Source organism: Lissotriton helveticus, chromosome 1_1 (assembly GCF_964261635.1).
Source record: "Lissotriton helveticus chromosome 1_1, aLisHel1.1, whole genome shotgun sequence".
NCBI classification, from domain to species: Eukaryota; Metazoa; Chordata; class Amphibia; order Caudata; family Salamandridae; genus Lissotriton; species Lissotriton helveticus.
This window is the reverse complement of record NC_136057.1, coordinates 1929795733-1929810268: the sequence shown is the minus strand read 5'-3', so window position 1 is coordinate 1929810268 and position 14536 is coordinate 1929795733. Positions and strand designations below refer to the sequence as shown.

At 45.0% G+C, this 14536-nt stretch overlaps 1 protein-coding gene across 1 annotated transcript in view; it reads left to right on the top strand.

Moving 5' to 3' along the window:
- The window catches only part of CACNA1E (calcium voltage-gated channel subunit alpha1 E), a 1292345-nt gene extending 1281707 nt beyond the window's left edge, over positions 1 to 10638 (top strand). Inside the window, exon 45 of the mRNA XM_078643465.1 lies at positions 9060 to 10638. Coding sequence (XP_078499591.1) covers positions 9060 to 9599 — 540 coding nt within the window. The 3' untranslated portion in view covers positions 9600 to 10638. The remainder of the gene's footprint in view (positions 1 to 9059) is intronic.
- The last annotated feature ends 3898 nt before the right edge of the window (positions 10639 to 14536 follow it).

Here is a 14536-nt window from a genome sequence, read left to right as displayed (position 1 = left end):
TTGGTCCAAGTGGTCAGGGGGTCATGGTTGGTGGGGCTCGGGGTGTTCGTCGTGGCGGGGTCCGTGGGGTGCGCCCGGGGGGTGAAGCTGTTGTGGATGTCGGTGATCTTGCGGTGGAAGAAGGCAGCGAGGGTGTCGCACAGGGATTGTGATGGCGGAATATCGTTGGTGCAGGAGCTGGGAGAGGAGAGCTCTTTCACGATGTTGAATAGCTCTTTGCTGTTGTGTGCGTTGTTGTCGAGGTGGTTTTTGAATGAGGCTTTTTTGGTGGTCCTGATGAGGTGGTGATGGTTGCGATGGCGTCTTTGTGGGCTGTGCGGTTGGTGGGTGTTCTGTCGTTGAGCCAGATGTTCTCCAGTTTCCGCCAGGTGCGCTTGGAGGCTAGGAGCTCCGGGGTGAACCAGCTGGCACTCTGGCTGGTGTTTCTGTCAGTGGGTTGTTTCATGGGTGCTACGGTGTTGGCGCAGCTCTCCATCCATAGTCTGAGGGTGCGGGCCCCCTCCTCGGGGTCGGTGGGTTGAGTGCGAGGTGTGTTTCTAGTCGTTCCTTGGTGACTTTTCCCCAGCGTCGGCGGGGGATCTGTAGAGTGCGGTGGTGGGAGACGGGTTTCTGGAAGGTGAAGTGGACGCAGTGGTGGTCGGTCCAAGTGAGTTCAGAAGTGTGGCTGAAGGGAACGTGGGGGCTGGCGGTGAAGATGGCGTCAAGCGTGTGACCGGCGATGTGGGTCGGGGTAGTGACGATCTGTCTCAGTACGAGGGTGGCGAGGTTTTCGATCAGGGTGGAGGAGTTGCTGTCGTTGTTGTTTTCTATGTGGTAGTTCAGGTCGCCGAGCAGGATATAGTTGGTGGAGGTCAGGGTGTGCATGCTGATGAAGTCGGTGATGGAGTTGCAGAATTGGGGACGTGGGCCTGGTGGTCTGTAGATGAGGGTGTCTCTGAGGGTGGTCTTGGTGTTGGTGTGGATCTTGAAGTGCATGTTTTCAGCGGTGGCGAGGGTGTCGTCGGTGTTTGTGGAGACCTTGATGGTGTTCTTGTGGATTATGGCGATGCCTCCCCCGGCTCCATTGGTGCGAGATCTTGTATCCGTCGGTGATGGCCACTGCGATGTCTGGGGTGGAGGCATCGTTCACCAGGTCTTGGTCAAGAAGGCGGCGTCTGGTGGAGTGGAGGTGAGCAGGTCCCAGAGCTCGACGGCGTGCTTGCGTGCGGAGCGGGTGTTGAGCAGGATGCATCGTAGTTGGTTGGGTTCCGTTGCTGTGGTGGTCTCGGCGTTGTTGTTGCAGGAGATGTTGCAGTTCTGGCAGGTGAAAGGGCCGTGGGTGCGCTTAGGGGTGGCCTTGTAGCAGTTGGGGGTGCGTCCGTGGTTGAGTGCGATGAGGGTGCTGGCATCGTAGCGGTGGCATGCGTTGCGGGTGGTGTGAGGGCCAGGGGTTCTGGCGCTGGGTGCGGTCCAGGCGCGGCAGGAGCAGACGGGCTTGCCTTAGGTGCGCCTTCGGTGCGCTTGCGGCGCGGCCGCACAGCGGCCGCTATTTAAGGCTAGGTGGGGAAGGAGAACCAGCTAGGAGGCGGGAGGCGGGAAAGAGGGCAGCGAATGGGCAGGGGGGGCGGGGCCGCAGGGAAGGCAGCGGCGGGAAAAGAAACGGGAAAAGCAGGAAAAAGAAAACAGCAGGAACGGCAGAGGAAGAGCGAGGCCAGGAAAATCAGGCAGGCCCGCTCAAAGGAGGCAGCAGGGGGACCAGCAGGGCAGGCAAGGCTGGCAGGCACACATGGAACACGGGAGAAGAATGGGCACAGGCAGATGGGGTACAAGGCAGAGAGGGTTAAGGCACAAGCACTCTGGATGAGGAGGCGGTGGCAGAGGCGGCGATCAGGAGCAGCAGAGGCGAGGAGAGGTGGCAAGACTGGCACTGGCGTTGGTGGCGCTGCAGCGGAGGGGGGGAGCGACCTACCAGAAGGTCAAGGGTCGCTTCTTCAGACTTCTTCCGTTCAAATGATCTGGTCACAGTGGCTGGCATTGGAAACAAAATGTCTGAATATCAGGAAAAGGCACTACGCAAAACTCATTACCTGGGCAGGGAGTCTCAAGCTCGTGGATATGGGGAATGGGACCGCCCAGGTAAAACCCTAGCTCATCTGCTCTAGAAAACCTCACGCCCACTTCCCCCAGATCTAGTCACGGAAGGTTATTCCTGCTCTCCCCCTTCTGACCTTCTGCAGATTATGGTGGACTTTTTCACTTGCCTCTACCCTGCCACTCCGATAGCAGATGCTATGGACCTCCAGGCATACTTTGACATTATACAGCTGGTCTGGCTATCGGATGCCCATAGGGAATTTCTGTACTCCCCCATCGCTGTGGAAGAAATACACCAGGCAATTGACAGCTTCGCCCCTGACAAAGCCCCCAGCCTTGACAGGATGACCGTGGCCTTCTACAAGGAATATTCACAGCTCCTAGCCTCCAAACTCTTGGATATGTACCAGGAAGCATTGGAAGCAGGGTCCCTTCCTCCATTCTTGCGGGAGGCCATCATAATTACTCTTCTGAAACCTGACAAGCCGGCCAATCAGTGTGACTCTTACCTTCCTCTGTCCCTAATAAACACTGACAACAAAATATTTGCCAAAGTTCTACCAAATCAACTGCCATTGCTGCTGCCTGTGATGGTATGACCAGACCAACCCGGCTTTATCCCCCTAGCTCGACGTCCCACAATCTCCGACAAACTCTTTTTTGCAGGAATACACCATTTGCATTCACAGATCTCAGCTGCAGCTGCTCTGCTGGATGTCTCGTAAGTGTTCGACTCGTTGGAATGGGGATATCTTTTTCCACTGTTACATAGGCTGGGCCTTGGCTCCAGGTTTATCACACAGATACACCCTACCAATCACTTGCTTACATCCGAATGGGCTCATTTCGGACCCTTTTCAATTCATTATGGGCACGAGACATCACAATGCAGTCCCTTAATGTACAACTCCATCAAGACCATGCAGACAGCAGCTTGGGATTCACATATCGGGCTCTTGTTATATCCTCATGTGCAGACAACTTCACACTTTATGTGAAAGAACCCCAGACCAAATTGGCACCTCTGATTTGTGATGTTGTGAGATTTGGCACCCACTCTAGCAAACAGGTAAAGTGGACAATAGTACCGGGTGAGAAAAAGAGGGTCTAAGGGAAATTTGGTACAGGTAAAGTGGTCCAAGACTGTGCTCTTCCCCTTGAAGGAAGCGACCTCTCCCATGCCCTCAGCATATCCGCTGCAAAGGGCTTCCAGCCCAATCAAATATCTAGGCATCTGGATTAGCAGAAATCCCGAAGAGCTGTGGAGGGCCAACTATGGTTGAGTCGTGGACTAGCTGGAGGACCACATTCCGATGTGGTCTAAACAACCTCTGTCAATGGCGGGCCGCATCGCTATAGCAAAATGATTGTTACCCAACTTTCTTTTATCGATTTGTGAATGTTCCAATCCCTCTTACTGTCAGCATTTTCGAAGCCTTTATTTGCAAGCTGGCTACCAGAGGGTTATGATTGCTGCTGGGATTGGGTTCCACCAGGAAGTTCTCCACCAAGTGAGAATATTTCCTAGAAATCAATATGAAATCTATAGTATTTACCCTACCCCCCTCCCTCCCTGAAATGTTGGAAACTGTTTAAGTGGAGTGGAGACCAGAGTATCGACAAAACATAAATCATTGATTACAATAATATAATTTAGGGCTTCACCCTGCACGGTATGTTTAAAATGGGAGAGAGATTGATTTTCAGTGGCTAGCACCCCACAAACCATGTACGTACTATACTGACATAGAGTACTCCCCCAGGCAAATTATGCACACAGGAAAGCATTTAGCCACGGCCTTATTGATCTCCTCTTTTAGACTACTAATGACCCCACATTCATTATGGTCAAAGATGTTATAATACCAATTGATAAGAAATATTGGGACATCAAGTAGATTTGAGATTGAAATAATCTGAAACCAAGGAAAGTCCACAATATTCTCTATCTTTATCTATACAAATTTTACATAGATCAGGGTCACTAAGCCACCCTTTGCCCTCCCTGCAACAGACGGTATTGCCTGGACATTAAATGAACAGAAACCATCAATAACCACCTCATCCCTGCTCCATGTTTCTTGGAGGCAGATAATGTCAAACATCTTAGCATATGATAGCCAGGCCTCATCTAAGATTCTTAATCTAATGCCCGCAATGTTCCAAGAGACCATTTTTAGCACATGTGCGTTTTGAGTAAGTACATCTGCCTCCCCACCGCCAATGTCAGCTTTGGGCGGTATTGCTAACAAAGTACTTGAATCCCCATTGTGCCTCTCACCCCCTACTAAGACTGATTGTGATAGGTAAAAAATATCTACTTGATCAGTTACATGAGAGCAAGCCACCAAACCATTAGGGGGATCAGGGGCTATCTTTAGGTTGCTATTTGTAATTTCCAATTTCTCCAGACCACTCAATGTTTGATACCAGTCAGTCTATATCTCCAAGGCCACTCAATGGCTCATACCGGTTTGAGTGATACCATGGCGGTATATAGGATGTTGATTAATTTGTCTGGGTCTCACCCTTTCTATGTCAGACCCCAGATCTCTCGGTGGCTGGTAGAATGTAAGACTCCCCTTGTGGACAAGGACCAGGTGTTAAACCTTTCCAAAATAGTTTTAACTAAGCCAGGGTATCTAAAAGATAAAACAATACAGCCCCCTGGAAATTTCTTGGTGGATTCCCCAACACACCCAATCCGTCGTACCATTTTAAATTCAGTGAACAATGAGTCATCCATCCCAGTCTTCTCACCCAAAAAATGAAGAGACTTCTTCCTCAATGAAGACCAGTGCTCAAAAGAGCCGGGTGGGCATGGAGGAACATTAGCTAATATAACCGTATATGGGGTAGCTTCCGGAGGTAAGTGGAGGTTTGTATGTGCACTCTCAAAGGTTTTTAATTTTCCTCCAATTAGACTTGAGGTGTGATGTCTTTCATTCCCTGGATGGTTATCACTAGGAACATTTACTGCCCGAGCATGGTTGAGGGCCAAGTCATTTACATGTAAAGAGCCTTCCACTCTATGCTGTAACAGTCCCTCCCCCTTGTGCATAACAAACTATTCTGGTTAACAATAGTATTAGTAGATATATTCATAACATTATTCACCCCCCCCAATACATTCAGCCATATTTTGATTATTATTTGTCGTAGATCTTTCGATGTCCAACAATCTGGTTTCAATAGCCGAGAGCCTTTAAGTCAATGGATCTAGAAGATCTGCTACCGTAGTCACAAGCTTTTTCCAAAAGTCAGCCTCTATGGAAATCGACCCCCCGAAACAGTCTCAGCATTGGCAAAATTAGACTCATGGATGAGCTCTTTGTCAGTATATTTATTCCTGCAAAGTGTGGGTGGTGAAAAGTGTTGTTTACCCACGGCTTGGCCTTTTCTTTTCATTGGGGGTGGTGCAGAATTGTTCACATGATTGGTTTTGGATTTGGCTTTTTGGCCCTGGTGACTACGTTTGGCTTACTCAATGCACCTGAAGTATCAGCACTATTCCGTATTGTGTGAGTTTCCATAATTTCAGAGTCTTGGTCTGTTATGGATAAACTGATGTTTTGGGGTGCAGGGTCTTCCAAAGTTGAATATGAAGCAGGGGCAACAGGAGCTAGGGCCATATAATCGGATCTATTATCAATATTTATTACAGGTTCAAGGGAAAGTCTCTGCTCAGTTAATTCAATTTGGTGCATGACTACCGACTCAGCCCTTAGCAAAAATGCATCCAATGTCCCCACGACCCCCTGCCCATTTCCAGGCCTTAGCCTACTCATACTGGTGATGACGCTTGGATTCTTGTCTAGATTTTCACCTTACCAATCTATAGAATCCCCGGCCGACTGGACCTTTTATTCTGCATAGAAGTGTGAAGGAAGTTCTTTAAATGTCATACCCTTTTGACAGGTTCCCACAATCAACACATTTTAATTTAAAGGACCACTGACTCCGGAGAAAGATTTAAAAATGTATTACAAAGCCAAAAACAACTGCACGTACAAGCACCTCAGCAAGAGGTTCAAGAAATACACTGGCACTAATACAAACATAATCCTACGCAGGAGTCTCAGACGACACAAAATAAAGAGCAAAGTTAATTCAAGAAGCATCAGGCAGGCGATAATTGTGCCCACTGGAAAACTCGACTGCATCTGTTCCAATGGGAAAGAAAAGATTAGTCTGTCCCTACACTAATTCTAAAGTGACAACCCTACTTAACATACCTCCCAGGCAAGAGAATAAGGTGTCAGCTGTGAAGGCTCCCTAAGAAGCGCATTCACCTTCCAGGTAAGTGGCCTAAAATACCAAGCTCGTTCTAAGATGCTCCTTAGTTTCTCCTGCCTAGACCAAATTGAGACCCATGTCTAACTGCACATCCAAATGGACTGCCTTAGACAGGACCCAGTCTAAGTCCAACTGACCCTAAGACTAGCTTCAATAGCAACTGACTCTCCATCCTCGGGGCACTTTCCCTAATACAAAATCCCAAAAACAATGGATACGCCCATGTCACACCTCCTTCTGGCAGGTGCAGCCCCTCGTACTTTTCCAGCATCAATCCTTCTTCTTCCAGAAACCGTTGCTGTGTCCTGGAGCCCCAGGCACCTTCCCGCCAAAAGTTGCAACTGCGAATACCAGCGCACTCCCTTCGTCTCTACTCCTACCAGTCTAACTTCTAAACAATGGCTCATTCTACCTAACAAGCTACATGGCCTTGCACCTGCAAAAGAAATGCACAAGAAACAATCCCTCCGCAAGCTCTAAGTTACAATTCAAAATGCAACTGCAAACAGGAGCTTCTTTCCCAAGGTACATTTCCAACTCAACAATTCTAGTCATGCTAGAAAACCCACAGTTAGGCCTCTGTTGGCGCTTTCATGTCTCAGGCCTTTACTCCTTTAAATGCATTTCTAATACAACAACATTAGTTTTTAATTAATCAGTCCTAACATTACATTTCACATTAGCAAGCATCATTCTCATGTTAAAACATCACGATTCTTATTACATAGCCTACACGTGCAACTTTAATATGGCACGTTCAATCCTAATGCACATTTTACACACAAAGCAAATAATTCTAAGTTACTTAAGGCATTATTCTCTCAACTAAGCACTACATTAATCTGCAAATGATATGAGCATAATTCTACATATTGCAACACTCGCGATTAATCCTACATTTCTAAAATCACGCATTAATGCAATCCTCTAAATATGCGGGTGCTGACAACGGGCAGATATGATGGACCCCTACAATTTTTCAAACAACATGGCGCTCTATCACTGGCCTGACCCTACAGGCTATGATACACTGTACCTTTAAGATGTGTGTAAGAGACGGTCCATTGCCAGAGTAAGGTGTTGGTGATATGGCCCAGCCTCGATCAGTCTCGGACGGGTTCAGGCGGGCCCGCCCTTGGTCCGGGCTTCGTTCGCACGTGCGTCTGTGTTGTGGGAGTCAGCGTGTGCTTTTGTAGCGCCCCCCGGGGCTATTGGGTTACGTGGGGGCCGTTCGTTAACAGGAGGCAGGCCTGTTGTTGTAGTCCCCTCCGGGACCGGGCACAGCAGGAGGAAGCGAGAGCCAGGTAAAAATCAACCTCACGTACTTCATGTGCCAATAAAGCAACCATATTCAATATGCACTGTACTCTATTACTGATTACTACGATGATTGTTGATGCACAGCCAACTGTTTATAAATAAACAAAAAAAAAAGTCGTCAATAAAAATTTGCATACCCTAAAAAAAAAAGAGGAAGACAGACTCCATCACCTGGACCCTAAGACGTTTACACTGATTGCACCAAGTTACATAGGAGCAGACGATCATCTCTTTGTGGGGTTCTCTGGGGTGACGAAGGACAAAACGATACAGAAATAGACTATCTCTTGTTAGATGGTCCTCTGCATTAAAATCTGCTATACAGTGGCTAAGAATCAGCGTCTAAAAGATCTGCAGGGCCAAGGCGATTGCCTGTTCTGGATATATGTCAGACAACTACATGGCAGCAGTGCCCACACACATAAAGAAATACTAGCACAACAGCCAAGTCAGTCAAGCTGGGGATTTTGCCCTCTAGGTCCTCTGGGACATTTTAGTCATAGCCATTCCACAGATCCACCACTTGGAGGTACTGCTTTGGTATCTCTGAACAAGGTGAGGAATGTACAGTTAAAAGTATCCATTAGAAGAACACGTTACTTACCTTTGGTAATGCTCTTTCCTGTGGATTCTCTGTCTAAATAGAATCTTCAGTGACCCCCCACCTTAACATTCTGTGATTTGACCTTCTATCTAAAACGATCCAAATTTAGGAATCTATACACTGGTATTTTGAGTTGCTGATGGGCTTCACATCTGAGGACACAGACAAGTAAATGAAAGAAACTGACATCAGAGAACATGGGTGGAATTTATATGAGGCTCCATTGGTCTCTTCTTGAGAAGAACGATGTCAACAAAGAGTCGCATGGTGCCACCTACTAGTGCTCAGGAGCACTTCTTTTGAGTATCGAGATCCAGTCAGGAACCTTAGGATATTTGAAAGATGAGGAATCTGCAGTTAGATTCACCCAAAAGAGCATTACCAAAGATAAGTAGCTTACTCATTCAGTTGATTACGTGTCCCACAAAAGGAGATGTGCCAATCTTGACTCTTTTCCGCTTTCTTCTCCCATTTTAGACATCAAATATTCAATATATGCCTCACTTGTCTTGAATTTTCTACTAGGTCCTCATCGAATCATTTGATGGTCCATCCGGACTTCACAGTCTAAATTGCTGTTTCATTGTGTATTGCTGTCTACTATAACTACATTTTTTTAGTAGTATTTCCATGTTCCATCTCTGGGCAAAAGAACAAAGGATGAGTGTATGGTAGGGGATTTTCTTAAATAGACAGTTTGAGCAACACATGCACCCATTGGACATTAGTGCTAAGTAAATAATTGGTTCTGTATTTTTCTTTGCAGGGTACCAGCTCCTTGAGTGAAAGCTCTATACCTTCGGACACTAGCACTCCAAGAAGAGGTCGACGGCAGCTCCCTCCAGTACCCCCAAAACCTCGGCCACTCATCTCATATGCTTCCATGGTGCGGCGTCCCGGCAACACCTCACCCACATTGAGTGGCAATGAGGATGGGTCTCCCCTTCCCGACAAGGTTCTGGATCTCGATGACACAGGTCTAACTGGATCTACAAGCTCACTGCAAGGGAAGGTCAGTCGGCATTCTACTCCCTCACACTATATATCAGAGCCTTACCTGGCCCTCCAGGATGAGCTACAGGGGTCGGACTGTGGTGGGGAAGAAGAGGAGACACTCACCTTCGAGGCAGCTGTAGCCACAAGCCTGGGCAGAGCCAACACCATCGGATCAGCAAACCCTATGCGACATGGTTGGCATCTGCCCAACGGCCACTACCGGCGAAGGCGGAGAGGAGGTGCCACTCAGATGATGTCCGGGTCTGGCTGTGGTGTACTGAGCGACACAGATGAAGATGACAAGTGCTAGAGGCTACTGCCCCCCTCCGATGCATGCTCTGCTCAAAGTCTGGGACAATCCAACAGAAATCACAGGTTGAAACAAAAGGCCCAGTGCAAAAAGAAAACTGCTGAGATATAAACACTCTCTACATTCTAAAAGAGAGGCCTCTTTGACTTGTTTGCACGAACAGTGGTCATCAAGTTTTCACAAGAAGATAGTCTGGTCAGGGTCAAAAAGCCACAGTTGGACACCAAAATGCAGAAATAATTACTGAATAAGATGAATAGGATCTTGGTTTTTCCAAATTACTACCAAATGGGAATCTGGGCTACTCCTCCTCAGAAGGTTCCCATTTGAAGGGGCCATTGGCCTATGATCCTGGGACTGTGCTGTGGGGAGGATGGAAGTGTGAGGTGATGAAGGGCAGCCATCACAGAGAATTAGAGAAGTAATGAACTCAGGAGGAATTTGGCAAGAAATTAAGGGGCAGAGCTAGAGGAGGGGGTGTCATCCTGGGGCTCAACTAAAATGTTTCCCTAGACTGTTTAAAAATTATTTTCATTCCAACGTGTGCCAAAACTGTACCAAGACGTAGCAGTGAAGTTATGTTGGCTCAGCACTTGGCTGGATGGGAAGAGAGCATGAGAAGGATTTGCGTAAATACAACTAGTGTGCTCGTGAAAGAAAGCTGCTGGACAGTGGCTCCCTATCGAAGCTGCCCCACACCAGGAAGAGACTGGTGCCGGGGAGAGGAAACTGCAGAGTTCTCACTCAGGTTCTGACTTTTATTGCCATACATGCAGTTACGTTGCCACTGTGAGATCTTCTGCATCTCGCTCCTCTTGCTCTATGTATATATTTGTAACTGAGGCGTGTGAGGCTCACCCACCAGGGTATTGTTTTTTCTAATAAACTGTCTCTGTAAATGCCAATGCTCACGTATGAGCAAACACGCTCGATTTCAAAGAGCTGGTACAGTGCCCTTGCAAAAATCAACATTTATGATTTCTTCAATTTATTAATATGGTCTTCATTCCTCTTTTGCCAAATCAAGCAGATGACGATTAAAACTATATCAATTTACAGTGGTTCTACCGTTAAATTGAGCCAGTTGGACTTGTGGTTGTGTTTTCCCTGAAACCCCAAGCTGTGGTAGTTTGATATTGTTTAAAGTTGGAACAATGTCCTAGTTCTGAGGGTGTTAAGGTAGCCACAGGAGTGCACCATTTGGAGGGGCATTGAAGGGCCTGTGATCTTCTCAGACCTACCATGAAGTTCTCCACTTTCCTTAGCTCATGCAGCTGCTTTACTGCAGCATTGTTTGGATATTTTTTCCCATAATCCAGGCAGAAGCACTCAGTATGTGGAGTGTTTGGAGTGTTGACTTATAGTTTGAAGGTAGAAGTAGAATGACCTTGGCCTTGGTGTAAATCAAGATACTCCTAGAATGCCACTGTATCTAAATGGTCATTAAGGTGAAGAAGAGTCAGCCACATCTTAGTGAACCTCTATAAAGCGGGTAGGTCGGAGTCAAAATAAGTCAAAGGTCAGAATAAACTCAGTCCTCAGGCCCAGGCTTCTCCCGTACATCACTGGATTTATTATAGTTACCCCCACATTCATTTAGTATTAATGCTGTGTTTGGATCCATACATTGTTGAATGAATATTCTATGAATGTTTGCGGAATCATGTTTCTTCTGTCCGCTTGAGTGATAGTAAAAATTTAAATATTGCTGATGATGTCATTTGGAAATGCAGCACTAGGCAACGAAGCACAGATAATCCAGATGTGTAGTTCTACCCATGTTATGCGGGGATACAGCACAATGGATTATGCAGTCACAATGTAGGTGGCATTCATGTTTCTCTTACCTATACATGGATGAGATATGGTGTAGCTAAATTGTTGGTTGTGGCATTAGGACACTTCAATCTTAATCCTCTCATCCCCTCTTGGCAAACAGTCAGATTCAAGGCAATTCATTTTCGTTCCTAGTGCCTCAATTCCTATTTGCCAAAAGTGTTATCGGAGATTAACCACCTGGTGGCAAGAGACATGTATATTTATAAAAATAATGCATATATATATTTATTTGTTCATTGCATAGGGGTCCATCATTTGTCTGTGAAGGATAAATCCAGTACAGAGTTTTAGAATAACCATTGAATCTAAATAATTCATATTCAAATGAATTTTATGGGAACATATCTCATGTGGATGTTTTGTAAACCTGTTGGCGCTCTGGCCCAATGTACCAAAGCTGGATTCCCCTGATGTAGGGTGTTTCATACACACCATTGCATGCTACTGTGATGGTGCTTCAGGGAGCTTGAAGGGCTTTTTGTAATTTAGAGTAGAGAGATGTATGTTACTGGACAAGTACATTCAGGTGATGCATATAAGGGTCTCATTCGCTTAAAGACTTAACATATCACCACCAGTTTAACTCTCGGAATTTGAGGTGGTCCCTTTATAATCTGAGTATGGAATTGGGTGGTCCAGTAGTCTGGGGCCTTGCTTTTACATTAGTTTTCCTCTGAAGTAGATTCTTTATAAATATCCAGTCATTATTTGGGGTAATGTGTTCATTTTCAGGTTGTATTCGGATAGTAGTACTAGATGTTTATTCATGTAGATAAGGTCATTTCTTTGTGTTCCACAGAGGTGGCTGTCTAAATTGTGTTTTTATCAATGATATTTGGTTTAGGGCTGTGATGGCTAGTTCAGCTTGATCTAGTTCGGTAATATCAATTGTTTTTTGTTGAATAGATTTTAGAACACATCCCATAATAATTAGATACAATCATGCAAAAGGAATTAAACAATTACCAAAGGAAGTACACAAGTTACTGATATGACGGTGATAATTAATACTGCTGAGACTTTTTCTACATATTAACAACTTGTCCCTTTAACATAACAATTAATAAGAACTTTGAAAAGGAGGGCTGTAGGGGGTAATAAGGTTAAGAAGTTAGTCAAGTCTCACTAAACTAATTACAATTTTGAACTTGCTCCTTTATGTCATCTTTAATTTACTTAATGCATTTCTTTTAGAGGAACATTTACAGAAGATTACCATAGTCCAATGTACTCAGGACTGTGATGGTGCTGGCTTTTTATTCTTTAATAGCTAATCGATAAAGATATTAGTAAATAGGCACCCAAGGTGTAAACCCCAGATTATCCGTTTACTTTGCCTTTTTGTGACTCAGACGCCACCAAACCCACTGACCAAGCCATATCAGTTTATTCCGACAAACTCTCCATATGTCTTTACAACTGTTGGTATGTGAGACAGTGTTTCACAGGCTACTGCCTCTGACTAGTAAGTCATGCTCATTGCCTTTACCAGTCAAACGTGTTATGCCAACAGATGAGCAGATGACTCTGGAGGCCCTTACAGGAGACCTCCGTTTATCCAATGACATTAAAGTGTTCATGCAGTGTGACAAGACTACGATAAAATCCATGAAAACGCTGGGTTGTAGGGATGGACTTCGCCAGCAAAAGAGATGGACTGATGTTAGACTAACATGACATTTTGAAAATAGCTTTGACCAAAAAACAAGTCAATTTCCATGATTAGTGAGCCTTCCTCGTCAACCAGTTTGCCAAACATCAACTTCAACGCCTGCTTTGAGTACCAGACTTTCTAAACTAGATCCCAGGTCTGGTGGCCCACTCATTCCAGACAATGAAAGACTATACACAAATAATGCTATTTGTCTCATGGTTTGTTAGAAAGGAATATGCAAATTCATGGTTGCCATCAGTGACCACCTTTTTGTGAAAGTAGATAAGGCTTCTAAACAGATGACAGATAACACACTACTATGAAAAATAATTTAAAAAAGCACAGTGTGAAAATCTCTGAAGTCATTATTGAGCATCGGATAGTTTGCCATGGCAGAATTCAGACAATGTTAGACATGGACACTGAGGAGCATGTCAGTGTCTTGCACAAGAGAGCTAACTTCTTAGAGATAGAATGTCTACAGACAAGCATTTGGAATGGTCTTGTTTGGTGCAGAGCATCATTCCAAAAGTGAATCCATAGCAAGAACCATATTGAGAAAACGTAGTTAATTTCGAAAGAACAATATTTCCAGACTTACACCCATCTCCCCAAGCCAGAGTACTAACTAAGTCACATTTCAAATGCCGACCTTTTGAAATCCATTGCCGAGATGCAAAGTACTCGGGGACGTCATATGCAATTTTTAAGTACACATCTGAGTTGTTTGAGGTAATTTCAGTGAGGTTCATATTCTCCTAAAAAGAAAACATCTTACATGTTTTGTCAAGGAAAGTTAGAGGAGTAAACAATTTAGCTAAAATTGTACATCGGTGAACTTTTAAAGGAAAAAAAGTATCTGTGGCACATTGGTCTTATTGAAGAGACACATTCTTTTTGATGGGACAGCTTTGAAGTTTCGTCTTGGGATCATTTTTTGTTTTTTAAACCATGTATAACTGCGCACACATTTTGAAATAACTACGGTTAATGTCTCTCTCACACCCACCTTGTGTCCTCTACTTGCTTGTCAAGTACCCTTTCAGTCTCTTTAAATTTTACCATCTCTCTATATCTCACTTTTATTCTTTTCTGACTTTTACATTCCTCACTGGCATACCCTTTTGTTAATTTATCTTTTTCAGCAGTTTTTATGTTTTTTGCACAAACTCCATAGTGCTTCTCCCTCTGTCAGTCCTTCTTGCACCATCACTCCCAACTTCTAGCTCATTCTCTCTGTTTCCCTCTTACCGTTTTTCTATATTTTCTTGTCCTTCCATTTCTTTTGACTCCTTTCATCCCTCTAAATCCATCATCACCTCTTGTCTCTATCTTATTCTCTATTGTGCCTCATTTCTTCTCCTTTCATTTGCCATGTCTATATTTTTCAGTTACTTCCATTTTCCTTCAAATCTCTTCCTGCTTGACTTGCTTCTGGTTTTCT